At 44.5% G+C, this 17,874-nt stretch overlaps 1 protein-coding gene across 1 annotated transcript in view; it reads left to right on the top strand.

Moving 5' to 3' along the window:
- The window catches only part of TMEM131L (transmembrane 131 like), a 118,096-nt gene that overhangs the window by 2,927 nt on the left and 97,295 nt on the right, over positions 1-17,874 (top strand). The window contains exon 3 of the mRNA XM_044300279.1: positions 12,641-12,684. Within this exon, the coding sequence (XP_044156214.1) occupies positions 12,641-12,684 (44 nt within the window). The remainder of the gene's footprint in view (positions 1-12,640; positions 12,685-17,874) is intronic.

Below are 17,874 nucleotides of genomic sequence, written 5' to 3'. Positions count from 1 at the left end.
CGATGCGTGGGCTTTTCCGTGCCTCCGTTCCGCAGTGGACCTTACAGATTGCAGAGTATTTCAAGTGATGTGGTGCACGAACGGCTGGGACCCGTATATTGCGGGCCACAATACGGGCCCAGCCAGCATACGTTCATGTGCATGAGCCCTAATAGTTGAAGTCCGTTTTCCTTGAGTCTGCCTTTGAGTACTTTGCACCATATGTCTCACGTCTTTAAAGGGGTTGGCCAAGTTTTTCTGTGGCTCACTGTATGACGGTCACTGCTGCTGATGTACTAAGCAACTTCCATCCATACTCCATCCAGCTCTTTTCTTCCATGCTGCTGCTCCTGCAGTGGCTGTGGTGTGTTTTGCAGCCCTTACATCTGATGTCATTGTATGGCTGTATTGCTTTCTCCATCCGGCACCGCACCCTACGTGCTTTCTTTGACTGCGCAGGTAGCGCAACATGCGTTCAGGGCCTGGATGAAAGAGGACTTGCATGGTGCTTATGCCCTGGACGCTTCACTTGTCAGCTGCGCAGGAGAACATAGGACGGGACACTGGAGGCAGAGAAGAATGTTTACACTGCGCAGGCGCTGAGCACTCGTTGTAAAGCTTGCACAGTAGAAGAAAGGATGGAAGTTGCTTAACACATCAGCAGCCATCACACAGTAAGTTACAGAAAAAGTTTGCAAGGTGGCCAATCCCTTTAAAGCTAACATTTTGTCTAGAAGTGTTACTCCAGGTTTCCTTCACCACTCCTATACTGGAGTGAGTTTAGCGTTTTTGCGTCTCAGTGATAAATCTGAATAAAAACTCAATAACATAGCTAATAATCACACCCACTTTCCCACCCATGTTTCAAAACTGTAGTGAGTGGTGTAAAGGCCCCATTACACAGGCTGAGAATCTGCCAGATAATCGCTAATGAGTATTCATAGGAACGCTTGTTGGCAATTATCTGGCGGTGTAATGGTGCTGCCGATGACCAATTGAAACCCTTGTTCGTTGGGTAATATGCTTGTTTGTGCAGGCACCTGAATCATAGTTTGGCGGCAGCAGTAGATCGTTCTGTCTATACAGCCTCTGCTGCTGACAAACATCGAGTCTGTATGGGGACGAGTGATGGATTTAGTGATTCCTACTCCCCGTACTGTGGAGGAGATCGATGCATGTATATGCAGTGGTCTCCTTCACTGACGTGCAGGCGAGAATCGCCTGCTGAATTGTCCCCTGTAAGGGAACCTTAAAAATGTAAAGTTGCATAGTTATTGAACAAGTGACCTCAAAAAGTGTCAAAGCCCAAATTTGGCTCTGATTTAAAGGCAGAATTCTCCCCATGGGATCTATAGAAACCTGGTAGGACTTTTATGAAGTGTGCCATAAGTCTATTTAGGGACATCACAAAACTTTTTTTTATGGTGGCACTTTTGTAGGTTGCAGCTGCTTAGGAGTAGTTTGTTGATTTCGTCAGTAGAAGACCCGTAACCAGGTTCTCCAGTTATTTGCAGTGGTAGTCTCACTGCAGTTGACCCCAAAAAAGCTAATTTTCCCAGCCGGAAGCACTCGCACTGCGGAATTCCAATGACTCTGTACTATGAAGCAGCGAGGACTCTGTGAAATATACAGTGGTCCAGCGTGGCTCCATAGAAATCTATAGGTACCAGGTAGCAGAGCCTAGTTGTATGGATACATAATCTGGCTGTGTGCATGAGTCTTTGTCTAGTTTGCAAATGTGGTTGGAGACCAGATCACCCAGAGGAAAGTCCACCCGCTCAAAGCCCACGTGGATCTTACTTTGATTGTACTTATCCGCCGCCTATGGAAATACGTATAGCCAGAGTCTGGGTATAGAGGAGTGCCGTTTTTGTGGTTTCATTTTTATCAGTCAGATGGTAAGTAGTGCTGCTTTGTTGTGTGCAGTTGTGGTGACTTTGGCCTTCTCGTGCTGCTTTATTGAGTATGCTCAGTTTTGTTACACTGTGATAATAATCCTGTTTCATAGAACTGAAAACATAAAATATTTAGCAGCCTTCTTTATTACAGTAATACATTGTTATATTAACCACATTGATTTGGGCAAAACTTGGAGGCTAGATGCCAACCATAGAATGTAAGTCCCCTGTAGAAGTGTTGGCAGTAACTAATGTAACACTACACTTTCACCATACGTTTGCTAACAGCTATTACGAGTGAAGTTCCACTTTTGTGCGACTTCAGACATTGAATGCCTTACTCGTGTGTGTGTGTGTGTGTGTGTGTGTGTGTGTGTGTATACACACACGCACGCACGCCTAGCAGGAAAGATAAGTTCTGTTTATTCTTTTGACTATGGCATAGGATGTCTGAAGGCATGTGGGTGGGACTGATGGCACTCGGGGCCGATTGCACTTGGGAGGGATAGCAAGGGGGCTGTTGGCACTGGGTACGGATGGCATGGGGGGAACTGATGGCACTCGGGAGGGATGGCATTGGGGGGCTGTTGGCACTGGGGACGGATGGCATGGGGGCGGGAGACTGATGGCAGGGGGTCTGATGATAGCATGGGGGACTGATTTGCGGCTGATTGACTTGGGGTCGTCTTCTTATCAGAGTACTCTATTAATCGGTAGAATACTTGATTACTAAAATAATTGATAATCGATAGCTGCAGCCCTAGAAACAACTATCTTTATCCAAGCGGACCAGAATAGGATCAAAGACTTGCATTTTACTCCGACATTTGATAAACCCTGCGCTATTAGAGGATGCGCCAAATTTATAACGAGGTGCACAACTGCATAAATTAGGCGCATCCTCCGGCAGTCTGTGTGCCTAGATGGTAAACTACTCCGGTCGTCATTTATGCCTGTTTCCAAGTGTAAACATTAGTGAATTTGCCTTGGCAGATAGCACAGGCGTTTATAAAGTTCCGAAACAGGGTCTCCTGACTTTTTTTTTTTTACCCCCAAAAACTAGTGTAGCATTTTTAATAAATGACCCCCGACATTTGCAGAATGGACATACGGATGCGGACTGCACACAGATGACATCCATGTGCTGTCATTTTTTGCAGACCTATAGAAATGAATGGGTGTTTGTGCTGCCCGCAGCAAGTGCAGAACGGACTTGGATGCTGAATACGGTCGTGTGCATGAGGCCTAAAGGTAGAGCTCCTACACTGTCTCCAGGCACAGGTGAGGCCTGCGTTCTGCTAAGGGCGACTTAGTGAATTTTCTCAGGCTTTAGTAGTAGATGCTGCCGACTGTGCTGTTCTTTATGGACCTTTGGTATACATGTAGATGGTCCGCTCATTTCTAATTCTAACAGTAAACCCCTGTAGGCAGGAAATGTGAACCAACAGGAACGGCTCACTAGGTCTGCATTTTTTACAGGCATGTACACATTTTTAGAGAGTATTAAGAATAATGATTTATTGCCACTTTATCGTGTGCACGGAACAGGCCCCATGGCAAATGCATGTTACCTGAGCTGTGAGTGGATCCGTGTGAGGGCAGCCCTGCCCGTCTGTAGCGGCCTCGCTGTGTCAGATAAGATTATGGCAGGGTGGAGTGGGACCAGCTTAAGTCACTGCTGGTTGTCTAGTACATGCATTTGAGGCATTGGCTTATGTAATGTGTGTGTCATTTCCATTGGCTTTGTGCTGACTAGTGCTTTTCGGTAGTAGTCCCTGGCAGTGTTTTTGGGTGGCAGAGCTCTGGACTGGCTGCTTTTTTACTAGAGCAGATGTCCTTTTGTGCACTTGTATTGTGTACAGCCGCATTCAGCGTGCGCGTGGTTAAAGAAAGAACTCGCTCTCTTGCAGTGGCACTGAAAGCGGTTTCCTTGCTGCGTTTTTTTTAATTTTTTTTTATTCCTTGGTGACTTTTGTCTAATGCGAGCTAGGAGGAGCTGTGTAACCTAATCGACGCTTTCCAGGCTATGGAGGTTTTGTCGCTGCTTTGTGAAAGGTGTCTGACGTAATATCGGATCACAGTCTCGCTATGCGGGAGAGAATAAACTTCATGTGATACGGGTACCCTGAGGTACACGAGCTTCAGAAGCTTGGCCTCCACAGCTCGTAGGGTTCATGGCTATTAATCCTAGATTTACTAATACACTTTCAATTGCTGTAAGCTGAAATAATGCCCTTTCTTGGTACATGGTGTCCCTGGAAACCAGAGGAGGTAGCAGTCCATAGACCCTGAAGTCATGCTGAAGACTTATCTGATGGCGGCTCCTTTGTCCCTTCTGAAGTCCCTGGCCGTCTCTATCGTTGACCATTTCAGTACCACAAGCAGTCATGTAGGTTTCTGATTGGGGTTTTAATAGGCGATAACGTTTTTGTGCCCTCGAGTGACAATGGTGCGTGCACGGTGGCTTCTAACCCCATCATCATTAGTGTGCCCATGTCATTGTGCGCGAGCTGTCGCACAAAGGGAGAAGCACGCTTGTTGTATTCTCCTTCCCATTGAAACTGGAGGGAGGAGCAGATGCAAAGTCCCTGATGGACTCCCTAAATACCAGCACAAGGAGTTAAGCCTGCGTTCATTGTCATTCTGCATGGCTGCCAGAGAGGGTGAACAAAAGGGCTTGGAGCCGCTCTTCTCGGTGTTAGACCTGCAGTCTTCTTTCTGATGCTAGCTTGCTTTCTATAGTCGCTCTTGGTGTAGTTTAGGAGCGGGGAGCGATTCGACAAGTTCCTTTTGTTTGGAGGTGATTGATTCCCATTGTTGCATCGCCTCTCGGTTTCTATGATAATTAGCAAGCAGATAGTATACATTTTGTCGCCTGTTATGTGTCTTATTAATCTTGTTAAATGTGATTATTTTATTTGGTGATGTTACTGCAGTATCATTTCCTTATTGCAGAAACTAGGGAAATGTAGTTAGCAGTCATTTAACCTACCATTCATTCATAACCGGATTGTATGGGGAACTCTAAAAACGGATGGAATGGATGGTGTTTTTTGTGTTTGTCTATCTAGGGTAAGATTCTGGCAGCCATAATGCAGTCCAATATCAGAACTTCCCCTGGTTCTAATTAACTGAACTAATCACAGTTGACCCCTATGGAGATCTTTAGAATCAAGGGATCTGTGGAAACAGACATGACTTTGGTGTATTACATGTTTTGGAGGTATGCATAATTCAGACTAGTATCATTCCACTATACCTCCAGCCATTTCTTGTTATAATGATTTATTTCTTTGTCACTATTGCACCAACCTATACCGCAGCACTTTATACTGATTGTCACCACACTGAAGGTCCATTCAGACGTTCGTAGTTCAGGGTCCACATCCGTTCCACCATTTTTCGGAATGGGTGCGGACCCATTCATTTCAATGGAGCTGCCAAAGATGCGGACAGCGCACTGCGTACTGTCCGCATCCATAGTTCCTTTCCACAGCCCCCCCCCCCCCAAAAAAAAAGACTGCATGCACATAAAATGAGATCATTCTCCTTAGGGTCCGTTCACACGTCTGTAGTTCTGGGTCCGCATCCATTCTGCAATTTTGTGGAATGGGTGCGGACCTATTCATTTCAATGGGGCCGCAAAAGATACGTAGTTCCATTCTGCAGCCCCGCAATTGCAGGCAAGAATAGGCATGTGCGGACCGCAAAACACTTGTGGACGTCTGAATGGACTCTAATTAGTACTTGTCCTATATCTATACATTATTTTTTGATGTCATGATAGCTTGAGTTGGTGCTTAAAGGGGAAGTCCAGACTTATTAAAGAGTACCTACAGTTTGAAAAAACTTTTGATATGTCATAGTGACATATCAAAAATTTTGCTTGGTGGGGACTGAGCTTTGAGAACCCCACTGATGGCTAAAATGAGGACTTAGAGGCGTTCAGCTGAGCGCTGTCTCCTGCTGCTGAAGAGTGCCTCACTAGGAAGTCTTTGAGGCCGTTTTCAGTTCCCTCTTCAGCAGAGAGGGGAGACACAGTGCTCAGGTGAGTGCCTCTACCATGGATCCGCAAAAGACAGATACCGACTGTGTGAGTCCTGCACTTTGGCATCCCGCCCTGTTGTAAAATATTCCTGTTTTTGTTTGCAAAATGGACAGGAATAGGAGATATATATATATATATATATTTATATTATATATGTTTTTTTTGGGGGGGGGGGGCGCACAGATGGTTGAAATCCATGTGCTGTCAGCATAGAAATAAATGGTCTGTGTGCATTTCGGAAACAAATGCTGGTCGGAAATGGACCGAAAATATGGTCGTGTGCATGAGATCATAAAGATAGTCCTCACCAAAGCACATGGCCTGCATCCTATGCATGGCACTCTAGTAGGTGGGTTACTCTTCTTATCTTACAGTTTCCAGGTTTTCTCTGGCAGATGACCCTGTAGGTCACATAGTTCTATCACTTACCATAGGCTTCTATGTCTTATGTTAGTACTTAAAATAAGAAACCACTTCCTGTCACTGTAGGAACCCTTAGCATTGTTGGTTTCCTATTAACATTTTGTTGTTAAACTACTTCCCTTTTTTCCCCCAATGTGTACGTTATTGAATAGAATAGAAGCGCCATCGACAATGCCAGGAGACCAAGAAACATTCAGACAACTGAACTGGTTTGGAGAAGACCTTACAGTCCATTCTGCATATCATTACCAAGTGTTCAGTCACACCCAGAATACATTTCCACCACAGGTTTCTGTTACAGGCCTAGGCGGCCATGCCAGTAATCTGCATGCAGTATGTGACTGGTTTGGTGGTACACATGTCCAGCAGTGGTAGCAGAGATCTAAGGCCTCTTTCAGACAGGCGTTGCAGGAACATGCGCGTGACATTGTAATGCGTTTTGCACACGCGTGAACAAAATCGGCATGTTTGGTACCCGAACTTCTTCACAGAAGTTCGGGCTTTGGATCGGTGTTCTGTAGATTGTATTATTTTCCCTTATAACATGGTTATAAGGGAAAATAATAGCATTCTGAATACAGAGTGCATAGTAAAATAGCGCTGGAGGGGTTAAAAAAAAATATTAAAAATTAAATCACCTTAATCCACTTGATCGCACAGCCGGCATCTCTTCTGTCTGTCTTCTGTGCTGTGTGCAGGAACAGGACCTGTGGTGACGTCTCTCCGGCCATCACATGATCCATTACCATGGTAAAAGATCATATGATGACCGGAGTGACGTCACCACAGGTGATTAAGGTGAGTTTTTTTGAACCCCTCCAGCGCTATTTTACTATGCATTCTGTATTCAGAATGCTATTATTTTCCCTTATAACCATGTTATAAGGGAAAATAATAATGATCGGGTCTCCATCCCAATCGTCTCCTAGCGACCGTGCGTGAAAATCGCACCGCATCCGCACTTGCTTGCGGATGCTTGCGATTTTCACGCAACCCCATTCATTTCTATGGGGCCTGCGTTACGTGAAAAACGCACAAAAAAGAGCATGCTGCGATTTTCACACAACGCACAAGTGATGCGTGAAAATCACCGCTCATGTGAACAGCCCTATAGAAATGAATGGGTCGGTATTCAGTGCGGGTGCAATGCGTTCAACTCGCGCATCGCATCCGCGCAGAATACTCGCCCGTATGACAGGGGCCTAACAGTTACCGTATATTCTCCCCATCCGGTGGAGTAATACAGTACATTTGCCTGTGGTAATACTGGGTAAATGTGAAGAAAGAGGTCCTATGCCTACATTTGGACATAAATAAGTGTAAGCAGAAAAATATGTCCTGCACATACAAAAGTGGAAATACACATGCGGGTAATGATCACAGGAGCCCAGGAAGCTCCTATCTGTTTGGATTTTACATTAGCACGATTGCTATGATGTTAATGCATGTGTTTTTGTCTTTCTTTGCATGTCATGCGTTTTAAACCAAGACAGTATATAACCCTCTGCCACTTCCTGTACACATTGGTTGGCATATCTCATTCTTGTTTTTTTTCAAGAAGGGGCAAAAAAACAATAACTGTCTATGGATTAAAAATGCCAGCAATTGAGCCAAAAACAGCATAGCCTGCTGTGTCTACTCTCTCCAACCCCCCCTCCCCCCCCCGTGGAAAAATGCTGGTTAAAAAAAAAGGCCACAAAAGGTTGCAAAAAAACCCCTGTGTGAAACGGCCATAAATAAGTTGTTCTTTTTCAACTCTTTTGTCTTAGGGCTCTTTCACACCTGCGTTCTTGTCTTCCGGCATAGAGTTCCGTCGTCGGGGCTCTATGCCGGAAGAATCCTGATCAAGATTATCCTAATGCATTCTGAATGGAGTGAAATCCGTTCAGGATGTCTTCAGTTCCGGAACGAAACGTTTTTTGGCCGGAGAAAATACCGCAGCATGCTGCGCTTTTTGCTCCAGCCCAAAAAACTGAAGACTTGCCGCAAGGCCGGATCCGGAATTAATGCCCATTGAAAGGCATTGATCCGGATCCGGCCTTAAGCTAAACGTTGTTTCGGCGCATTGCCGGATACGACGTTTAGCTTTTTTTACAGTGGTTACCATGGCTGCCGGGACGCTAAAGTTCTGGCAGCCATGGTAAAGTGGAGCGGGGGAGCAGCATACTTACCATCCGTGCGGCTCCCGGGGCGCTCCAGAGTGACGTCAGGGCGCCCCAGGCGCATGGATGACGTGATCGCATGGCACGTCATCCATGCGCATGGGGCGCTCTGACGTCATTCTGGAGCGCCCCGGGAGCCGCACGGACTGTAAGTATACCGCTCCCCACTACTACTATGGCAACCAGGACTTTAATAGCATCCTGGGTGCCATAGTAACACTGAAAGCATTTTGAAGACGCATCCATCTTCAAATGCTTTCAGTACACTTGCGTTTTTCCGGATCCGGCGTGTAATTCCGGCAAGTGGAGTACATGCCGGATCCGGACAACGCAAGTGTGAAAGAGGCCTTATATTATAGTGGCTTAAGATTGCTAATTTGCTACTATAATTTCATTACCTACCTGGCCCTTATCTTCATACTGTATCCTTATGCCACCCATGACCATGCTCTTGTCCTTTGTTTTACTACACAACAGGCACCCACCGATCAAAACTTCTGACATGTAAAATTATTTTTAAAATGTTAGGTATCCTTTAAAAACATTTACAACTGTAAATCCCCTGCTGCTCCATTAGTGACAGGCCCAAGATCCCCACTGGTCTCTGTTTAGATTGCCGCAGTAATGATGCGCCATACCAAGAATGATTGGCCTCTGAATTAAAAGGGTTATCCCAACTAGACATTTGTGACGCATTCAAAAAAATATGCCATTAATGTCCAGTAGGTGTTGGTCCCACTTATAGAACCCACTCCTATCTCATGAATGGGGACTTGTCGTGCACCACCACAAATGGAAAGATGGCCGTGCATTTGCTCTCTCTCCGTTTACATCTGTAGGACTTCTGAAAATAACTGAATTGCTGCTTATTTTATTTTGTGCCATGTGCAGCTGCTTTTTAGCCTGTAAAACTGTTTGATCATTGCATAAATTAAAATTTTCACTATTTTTGAAAGACTTAAGGCCTTTTGTATGTGCCAATTCAAACGAATACTCTTTCCTGATGATTGGCAAATGTAAGGCCGCATTCGCATGTCCATGATGATATCTGGTCGTCAGAGGTTCATCTATGAAGAATCCGTGCTTGGTATGCGTCTCATTTCTTGCTCTCCATATTTCACGTAGTGATGTGGGAGGGAACACCACACCGACAACAGGAGTGAAGGGAAAAGAAACTAGGCCTCAAAGCTAGGCAAAGGGAAACGGACATCACCTATGGAAACCCTAATCCTAGCCCTGACTCCTATCTGTATGAACAGCACCTGAGACCCTGGAAACCCTGAATTTCCCTGGAGTAGTGTCTGGGCTTGAGATGTCCTGTTCCTTCCAATATGAAAGAACAAGCGTCTCCCTGAGGCCTAGTAACAAAAGACGGAGGGGAAACAACAAAATATAAAAGGGAAGTAACACTTAACTTCTGAAGTAAATGGACAAGCAGGAACTCAGAAGAGGACCACAAACCAGAACCTCCAATACCAAACTGAAGCTATGAACCGCATAGAATTATGGGTGAAGCCAGACTAAATTGGGGAGTTGGAATGACCACTAAGCTACACCTGAGACAAGAGGTGTGGTCATTACCAGCAACCACACTGAAACCAGTGAAACCAAAGAGGCTGTCAGATCACATCACGTGCAGCCAGTCTCTTAGATCTTCTGACACCTGTCACTTTAGAGACCGCGACACCATATTCCACAGACACCGCTGAGCTGAAAACCAATATTCAGAGCATCTCCTAGCAACGATCCGTGAAAACCACGGACCAAACATGGAAGGCATCGGTGTTTGGGATTTTCACGGACCCATAGAGATTCAGCTGAAGATCTATTCAGGAACATAATCCCTGACAAGTAGAGTAGAGAGGAGGGTGAGGCAGCCCTTTAGCTCAGTTTTGTACAGTAACATGTCCTGCTGTGTGATTAGGACAGGTTTTGCGTGTACTAATAGGACAGCAACCATTTTATTTCCCCTAATTGCTCCCTAGACAAAATGAGCCATTATACCTAATGAAAGGTATATAGAAACATATTTATAGTAAAGTAAAATTTAAGTATTTTCTTAATTCCCGGTAAACCCTTTTTAGGATTCTCTAAAGGGGAAAAGTGCCTCCACAACTTTTTCAGTTTTTTAGAGAAACATTGGAAAATGTACATAGTAAGCTGCCATGGAGCCCTATGCCGAGATCAGAATTGTCCAGTCTGTGGTATTTTCTGTGCATCTCCCTGGTTAGATGTGAAAGTTGTACAAGAACATAGCAGAAGAGGCCTGCGGTCAATATTCATTTGACTCGTGCAGCTTCATTATCCTTTCTGTCGCAACATAAAGGGGACCTGTCAGCTCGGTTCTGCTGATCTCTCTGAGGGCAGCATAAACATGCTGACAGCTACCTTTTAAGGTGACCACATATATTAGATTAATGTTTGCCGAACCCATCCGATTGTGAGGTGTCTGGCCAACTTAAGACATGAGAATAAGTGAGAATTCTAGGACAGAAGATTGTTTAGATGGTGTTGTACCTTAGAGACAAGTTTTCCCTCTTGAAAGCCAGATTGACTACTCTTATGTTTAGCTGCACTGCAAATGTACTGCATATGTTGAAATGTGAGTTTATGAACTTTTAGTTCATAAACTATTCACTTGAATAGGTCCACAAATCCGGAGATGCGGAACGGAAGCACGGAACAGAACCCTACGGAGTGCTTCTGTGGGGTTTCGTCCTGTACTTCCGTTCCGCAAAAAGATAGAACATGTCCTATCTTTTTGCAGAACGGCCAGATCGCGGACCTATTAAAGTGAATGGGTCCACGATCCGCTGCGGATGCCCCCCACGGTGGGTGTTCGTGCATTGCAGCCCGCATTTTGCGGGCCGGAGCACGACCACAGGTGCACACGTTCGTGTGCAAGAGGGCTAAACCGACTGTCTGAGAGGGTCATTAAATATGGTCTTTTCTACTCCCTTTACCTTTGACCACACAAGACAGCAGTAGTAGCATTATATAATGCTGATTATAATCTATATGTTAGTGGTGTGTTTAGTTCATTGTGATATTTATCGGTTCACTTCAGAATACATTTCTGTGAAATATTTTGGTTAATAGGGTTTTTAGTTTTACATTGCAAAAAAAAGTTAGATCAGCACCTCCAAACAATATGAACTAAAGTACAGGGGCACAATACCATGGTTGTAATGCAAAAGCTTATACTATATGCAGCAGCACACTACTCCATGCCCAGACACATGGATAAATCTAAACTGCATCACTACTATACCTGCTATATGGAAATGAAAAGTCCTTTGCACACGTTATTAATAAAAAATTTATCAGGCCCAAATACCAATGACAAGGTGGCTTCCAGCAAACTGGACCTGCCTCTCCTGGGCCTAACCCCAGAAATTCGGGAAAGTATAGAATCCAGCTATATTATACTCTGATTAAAAGCTTTGGGCAGTTGGACTGGCGTGCATGCTCCAAATGGAGGCAGTGCCTCCACCAAATGTACAGTACAAAAAACAAAGTTGGACCAGCACTTCCAAACAATATGAAATAAAGTACAGGTGCATGCTAATAGAGTAATAGTTTTTACTTCATGGTTTATGTTGAAATAGTATCTTATCTGACCTATATGACTCTTAAAGGTGTCGTGCAAAAATGTTGATTTGGGCGAGGAGTCGACAAAGCTTCCACTTGGCCGGTCCTGTAAAGATTACTTACCTGCTTCCCCACTGACTCCCCGTTACTTCTCTTCCAGGCCTGCAATGCTCTGCTGTGCTCCTTTAACATAAGCATCCGGTTTCACATCACTGCAGCCAGTTACTGGCCCCTGCAGAGACAGGATCCTCTTGTCATAATATCGCAATTTGTCATGCCGTTAGGGTTGCCGGTCACACCCAGTGATTGGCTGCAGCAATGGCAAACTGGATGTTTATGGCAAAGGAGCCCAGTGGAGCATCACAGACCTGGATGAGAAGGAGCTGGAAGTAGGTAAGTTATCTTTCCTTTACAGGTTCCGCAAAGTAAGGTGGTGGGGGGTTGCCAACTTCCCCCTTCCACATTCTTGTACAACCCCTTTAATGTATTGCCTAACCTATTTTTCATTTTCTTTTTATATTTTTTCTTTTCTTTACTAGACTGATTCAGATCAGCATACAGGGGAGCATTTAGAAGAACAGAAGTAAGTGATTTTATGTTTTTCTTGATTTATGAATTATGTCGCAGTCATTTTGGTTCTGTAAGTGGAGGGCAGGAAAAATGGAGGTCTGGTGGTCTTTCTTTCCTGTAAATATCCATTTTTGTAAGGATCACGTCTCGTGTCGGTCTCATCCTGGCAGTTGCACTGTGTGAATGGGATATTTCTGACCAATTACATACTACCATGTAAACAGTAGCACGTGCAGAAAAATTTGCAAGCACATCAGCCCATGTTCCTGACTGAGTAACCACAATATGGAAAAACTGGCTTATTAAAGGAAAAGTTAGAAAATGTCACTTAGCAGTCTGCAGAAAAGAGTAAGAGAGGGCACGCAACTGTTCTGCTAAGAACTACCAGATTTTCCATCAGTCTGATGCAATCCAAACGCATCCCGTCACATAGACATGACTTTGACATACAAGGTATAATAATCATTGAGCCTTGTTCTCGTCACATAGTAATCTCTTATAGAAGTTCCATTTCTGGAACTTTTTATTTTAATTTCGTGTTTTTGGTAATGGGATGACAAGTTACTGTGATATGCCATCACTTTATGATTTATTTCCTCTAGGACCCATACAAACCTGAGACTGAAGGTGACGCAGTGACTCTTGAAGTAAACAGGCCAGCTGCAGTTCCCTATACAGCAGAGAGGCCTGGAGCGCTGCTCTGCAGGGAAAATTTGGGACACAGTAGTAAATCAGTGCTGTAGCCACTTTATTTTCAGGTTTGGTGGGGATATCAGATCACTATATACAGAAAGTGATGGCATGTCCTAGCTTTACTCATCATCTATCTTCAGGATAGGTCATCACTATCCGGTGGAGTTCTGACACCTGGGAAGCCCGCTGGCTAGCTGTTTTCACAAGGTAGCAGCGCTCCTGTGAGTACCGCTGCCTTCTCACAGCTCACAAAGCACAGTTGTATAATGGCTGTGCTTGGTATTGCAGCTCGGTCCTATTCATTCTATGGGGATGAGCTGCTCCTAGGCCACGTGATCGATGAACGTGTGATCATTCGGCCTAGGAAAAGCAGAAAGAAGGCCGTGGCGCTGCTACCTTCTCAAACCTCTGGGGGTCCTGGGTGTTGGATAGGTCATCAGTATCAGAGAGGTGGGGCCTGACACCTGGGACCGGTGAGCACCGGGCCTCTTCCTAGGCCAGTAATGTTGTGTTCATTGATCACATGGCTTAGACACAGCTCTGTCCCATTCGAGTTAATGGGGCTGAGCTGCAATACCAAGCATGGCTGTTATCCATTGGATGGCACTGTGCTTAGTGAGCTAATTGGCAGAGGTGGTGGGTGTCGAACTCCCACTGATCTGATATTAATGACCTGTCCTGACGATAGGTCATCAATATCCGAATCTTAGAAAACCACAAATCTTAAGATCCGAGGTGCCTGGTATTGCTGGAGGGGCAGTGTCTACGGTCTTTGGACTTTCTATTGCTGTATAGTCCCTGTTCACATTTGTTGGATTTCAGATTGATTCTATGCAACATCTGTACCAGATCTAACAGCCCACATCCTATGCATGCAACGTAAAATTTAAGGGCAAATATAAGTAGCATGCCACTCATTTCAGTTGGAAACAGCAAGGATTGGCTTCATTGGATGACCATGTGGGTAATCTTCATGTGGAAATGCTGAGTATCTGCTGCACACCCTCAGCACCTGTGTAGCAGAAATCTGAGGGTCAGCTGTGGAAATACATGTCAGGTATGAAAAAGATGTGTGAACACAGTCTCAGGTGGCTGGGACTTTAGAGCATATCTGTCATTGCATTGCTACAGTTTAACACAGGCAGATAATCAGTCCGTTATCCGGGATGAACGTTCATATGAATGCTCGTTACCGATAATTGGCACGTGTAAACGCTTGGTGATCCGATTGGTTATGTGGTATAAAAAAATCTTTGTCTCTCAACAGCATATGTCCCTGATAAACAGCGATTATTTATTCCTATGCAGTAGTGATCATTGCTGCATATAAATACAGCTAATGAGTGGGCAATGATCTGGAATGAATGTACCCTGTGCCTATCGTTCTGGATCATTGTTCAGTGTATTGGCATGTATAAATGGGCCCTAAGTTGCAGTCTGGTGCTCTCCTTAAAGGGATTGTCCCATTACAACATATTGCTTGTCCACAGCTGTCCGATTGCTGGTACCTTCGCCGATCCTGACAATAGGGGCCTGTGTTCCCATGTTTAAATGGAAGGGCAGATACACATGCGCATTCATGGATATGGAGTACAAGCTCTCAGCTTTCTGTGATGGCCCCATAAAGCAGAATGGAGCGCCAGCCCACGTTTGTGTCCGCCACTCTATTTAAATTGTGAAGGCTGCGCCCCCATTCTCTTGATCAGCCCTTTAAAGACAGTGAATACACAATACAGAGGTCAGTAGTAGTTTCACTGTAGATGTACATTTTTAAAAAAAATTTTTTTTATATACCGGTATATATATCGCAATACAACATTCAAAGATGGCATGGCATATAACTTCCCCAAATATAAACCACAGGATAGGGGATAACAAGCTGATTACTAGGTGTCTGTCCCCTGAAATCCTCACTTATCACAAAAACAGGGGTCCCATTCCCCCATTGTTATGGAGAGGCAGGGCCGCTGCTCCTTCATTCATTGTCTATGGGGGCGCCGGAGTTGGCGTATTGCAGCGCTTGGCTGTCTCTGAGAATGAATGGAGAGGCAGTATGCAAACATGACCTGCCGTTCCGTCATAAAGGGGAAATGGGTCCCATCGGTCAGACCCCTAACGATCAGCTAGCTATCCCCTAGCCCTGTGATGGCTAACCTCCGGCACTCCAGCTGTGGTAAAACTACAACTCTCAAGATGCACACTTGTTTGGCTGTTCTCAGGACTCCACAGAAATGAATGGCGCATGCTGGGAATCGTAGTTTCACCACAGCTGGAGTGCCGGAGGTTCTCCATCACTGCCCTAGCCTGTTAATTGAGAACAATTTGGCACAATCTAGTTATGGTCCTGGCTGATTGGTTTATGTAAACTCAGCTTTGGGATCTATGGGTGGAAAACATCACACCAGTGACACTGAAACACTGTAAAATACGATAAAAGCACACACAATATTGCATACTGTATGTTCAGAAAAATCCTCTATATACGATTATCTAAGTAGTGGATTTATGTGCTCAATATGGGAAAACGAACTGCCCAAAACAGCACCAGTAATGTGCAGTTAATGCTTCAGTGCATGATATGAAGGAGTTGTTGAAGTTCTTCCACGGGGAACAGTTTGGAGAAGCTCCTCGTTCCTGGCTGCTGTCACCTGAAGACGTTTGGTTCTAAAAGCTTGTAAACCAGTCAAGTGTGTCTGCATGTCTGAGCAAGCCGGACTCACCCCATGCAGTCTGCTTTTTAAACCTGGTCAAGAACCCCAAAACTGGATTGTGCGGATAGTGTAGCGTTAAAGGGAGTTGCTTTGCCTTGACTACAGGGAATAAGCCCTACACAAAGCATTAGTCAAGTAATACATACATATTGCTCAGTCACAGTTGCGGTAACATTTTTTTAAAGAGGCCTGGGCGTATATGTAAAGTAAAACACTAGCCCATGTGCTGCCAATAGGCTCTTTGCCAGTTAACCTGTCAAACAAATATAGATGAATAGATAAATTAATTCTGCAGCACTACAGTTGCTATAACGAACACTGTAACCTTTATTCTAAGCTAGCTACCCATTTCTCACAGTATATGTAAGTTACACGCATTTGAAAGATAAGATCCCATTAGTGTAAAACAGCGTTGTCTGTGTTTATATGACATGTATGAATGGAATTCAGCATATGTCCAATGTTCCCTCTATGTCTTTGTAACTAGTGAGAGGAGCAGCTAAGGATCTGGGTGGTACTTACATTACAAATTGCAACTTTTCTCGTAAAAAACAAGCCCTCATAAGGCTATGTGAATGGAAAAATAAAACAGTTATGGCTCCTGGAAGGCATGAAGTAAAAAATGAAACTGCAAAAACCCAGACAGATTGTCTATGCCCCTGGTAATCTAGGGCAGTGCATGGGTTAATTTTGATATTCTTGGTGGTCTAGGGCAGTGAAAGGGTTCATTTCAGTATTCCCTGGTGGTCTAGGGTAGCAAAGAGTGTTCCTAAAATTTACATTTTTTTTTTTTTTTTCACATTTTCCATACGAAATAGACCACTACAGTTCAGGTTTCTATAGCGCTTTAGTATCTACACACGTATCACAGTGTGCTGGTGTATGGATTCCACTGGGGCCCCTGTGAGCAATGTATAGACAAGACTCCACATCTCTGCTACTGTCTGTGTCAGCTCTGCTAACACCAGTGAAGATGTTAATGTCTGTGGCACGGAGAGTATAAGTTATAGTATAACTGATGGTCCAGGGCAGTCAAATGCTTAAAGTATCCTGGAGGAGGACAATGGAATGGTTAATTCTGCATACCAGAGTCCAGTGGTTACTCACCTGCAGGCTTGCTCAAGCTCTAACAAGAGGCTGAACAATGATTGTTCAGCTTCCCGTTGGTGAGGTGAGTGCAGGAACGGTGGTGCAGTTGTAACTGTACAGCTGCTCAGTTCTCCCTATCATGGGGCAGAGCGATTCATAATTTTGGACGCAGTTGTTTAGGGGACAGTTCAGGAAGTCTGAGACGTGTCTGGATATGCAACACACACAGTAGCAGTTCTGTTTGAAGAAAACACTGGAAGTGACAGGATGGCAAGTGCAGTACGTTGCGGGTCTACAAAGAAAGTGAGGGATTTGGAGCCTTGTTCCATATTCAAATTCCTTACAAAGAAAGAAAAGAAGCTTAAAGAAAAATATGAAAGGATGATTGCTGTATATACACCTTCCTACAACCAAGTAAAGTTTTGGGTCAAGCAGTTTAAAGGGGTAGGGAATCAATTGAAGATGGCCCCTGTTCAGGACGTCCTGTCAAAGCATCTTCAGAGTAAATGCGCCGTAAAGTGAAGGCCATGATTTTGGAAGATCGTCGTGTCAAAATCAGTCTTAAAGCTCATGAATTAGGTATTTCAGCGTGCACAGTTTCCTGTATCATTCATGATATTTTGATGTCAAAGGTCAGATCCCGGTAGGTGCCACGAATGTTGATGCCTGAGCAAAAAACTTGTCACCAGGAATTTCACCAAGAGAATTTA

This window comes from Bufo gargarizans, chromosome 1, assembly GCF_014858855.1.
Source record: "Bufo gargarizans isolate SCDJY-AF-19 chromosome 1, ASM1485885v1, whole genome shotgun sequence".
In the NCBI taxonomy this organism is placed as follows: Eukaryota; Metazoa; Chordata; class Amphibia; order Anura; family Bufonidae; genus Bufo; species Bufo gargarizans.
Note: the sequence above shows the minus strand (reverse complement) of the source record. Positions and strands in the feature narration are given on the sequence as shown.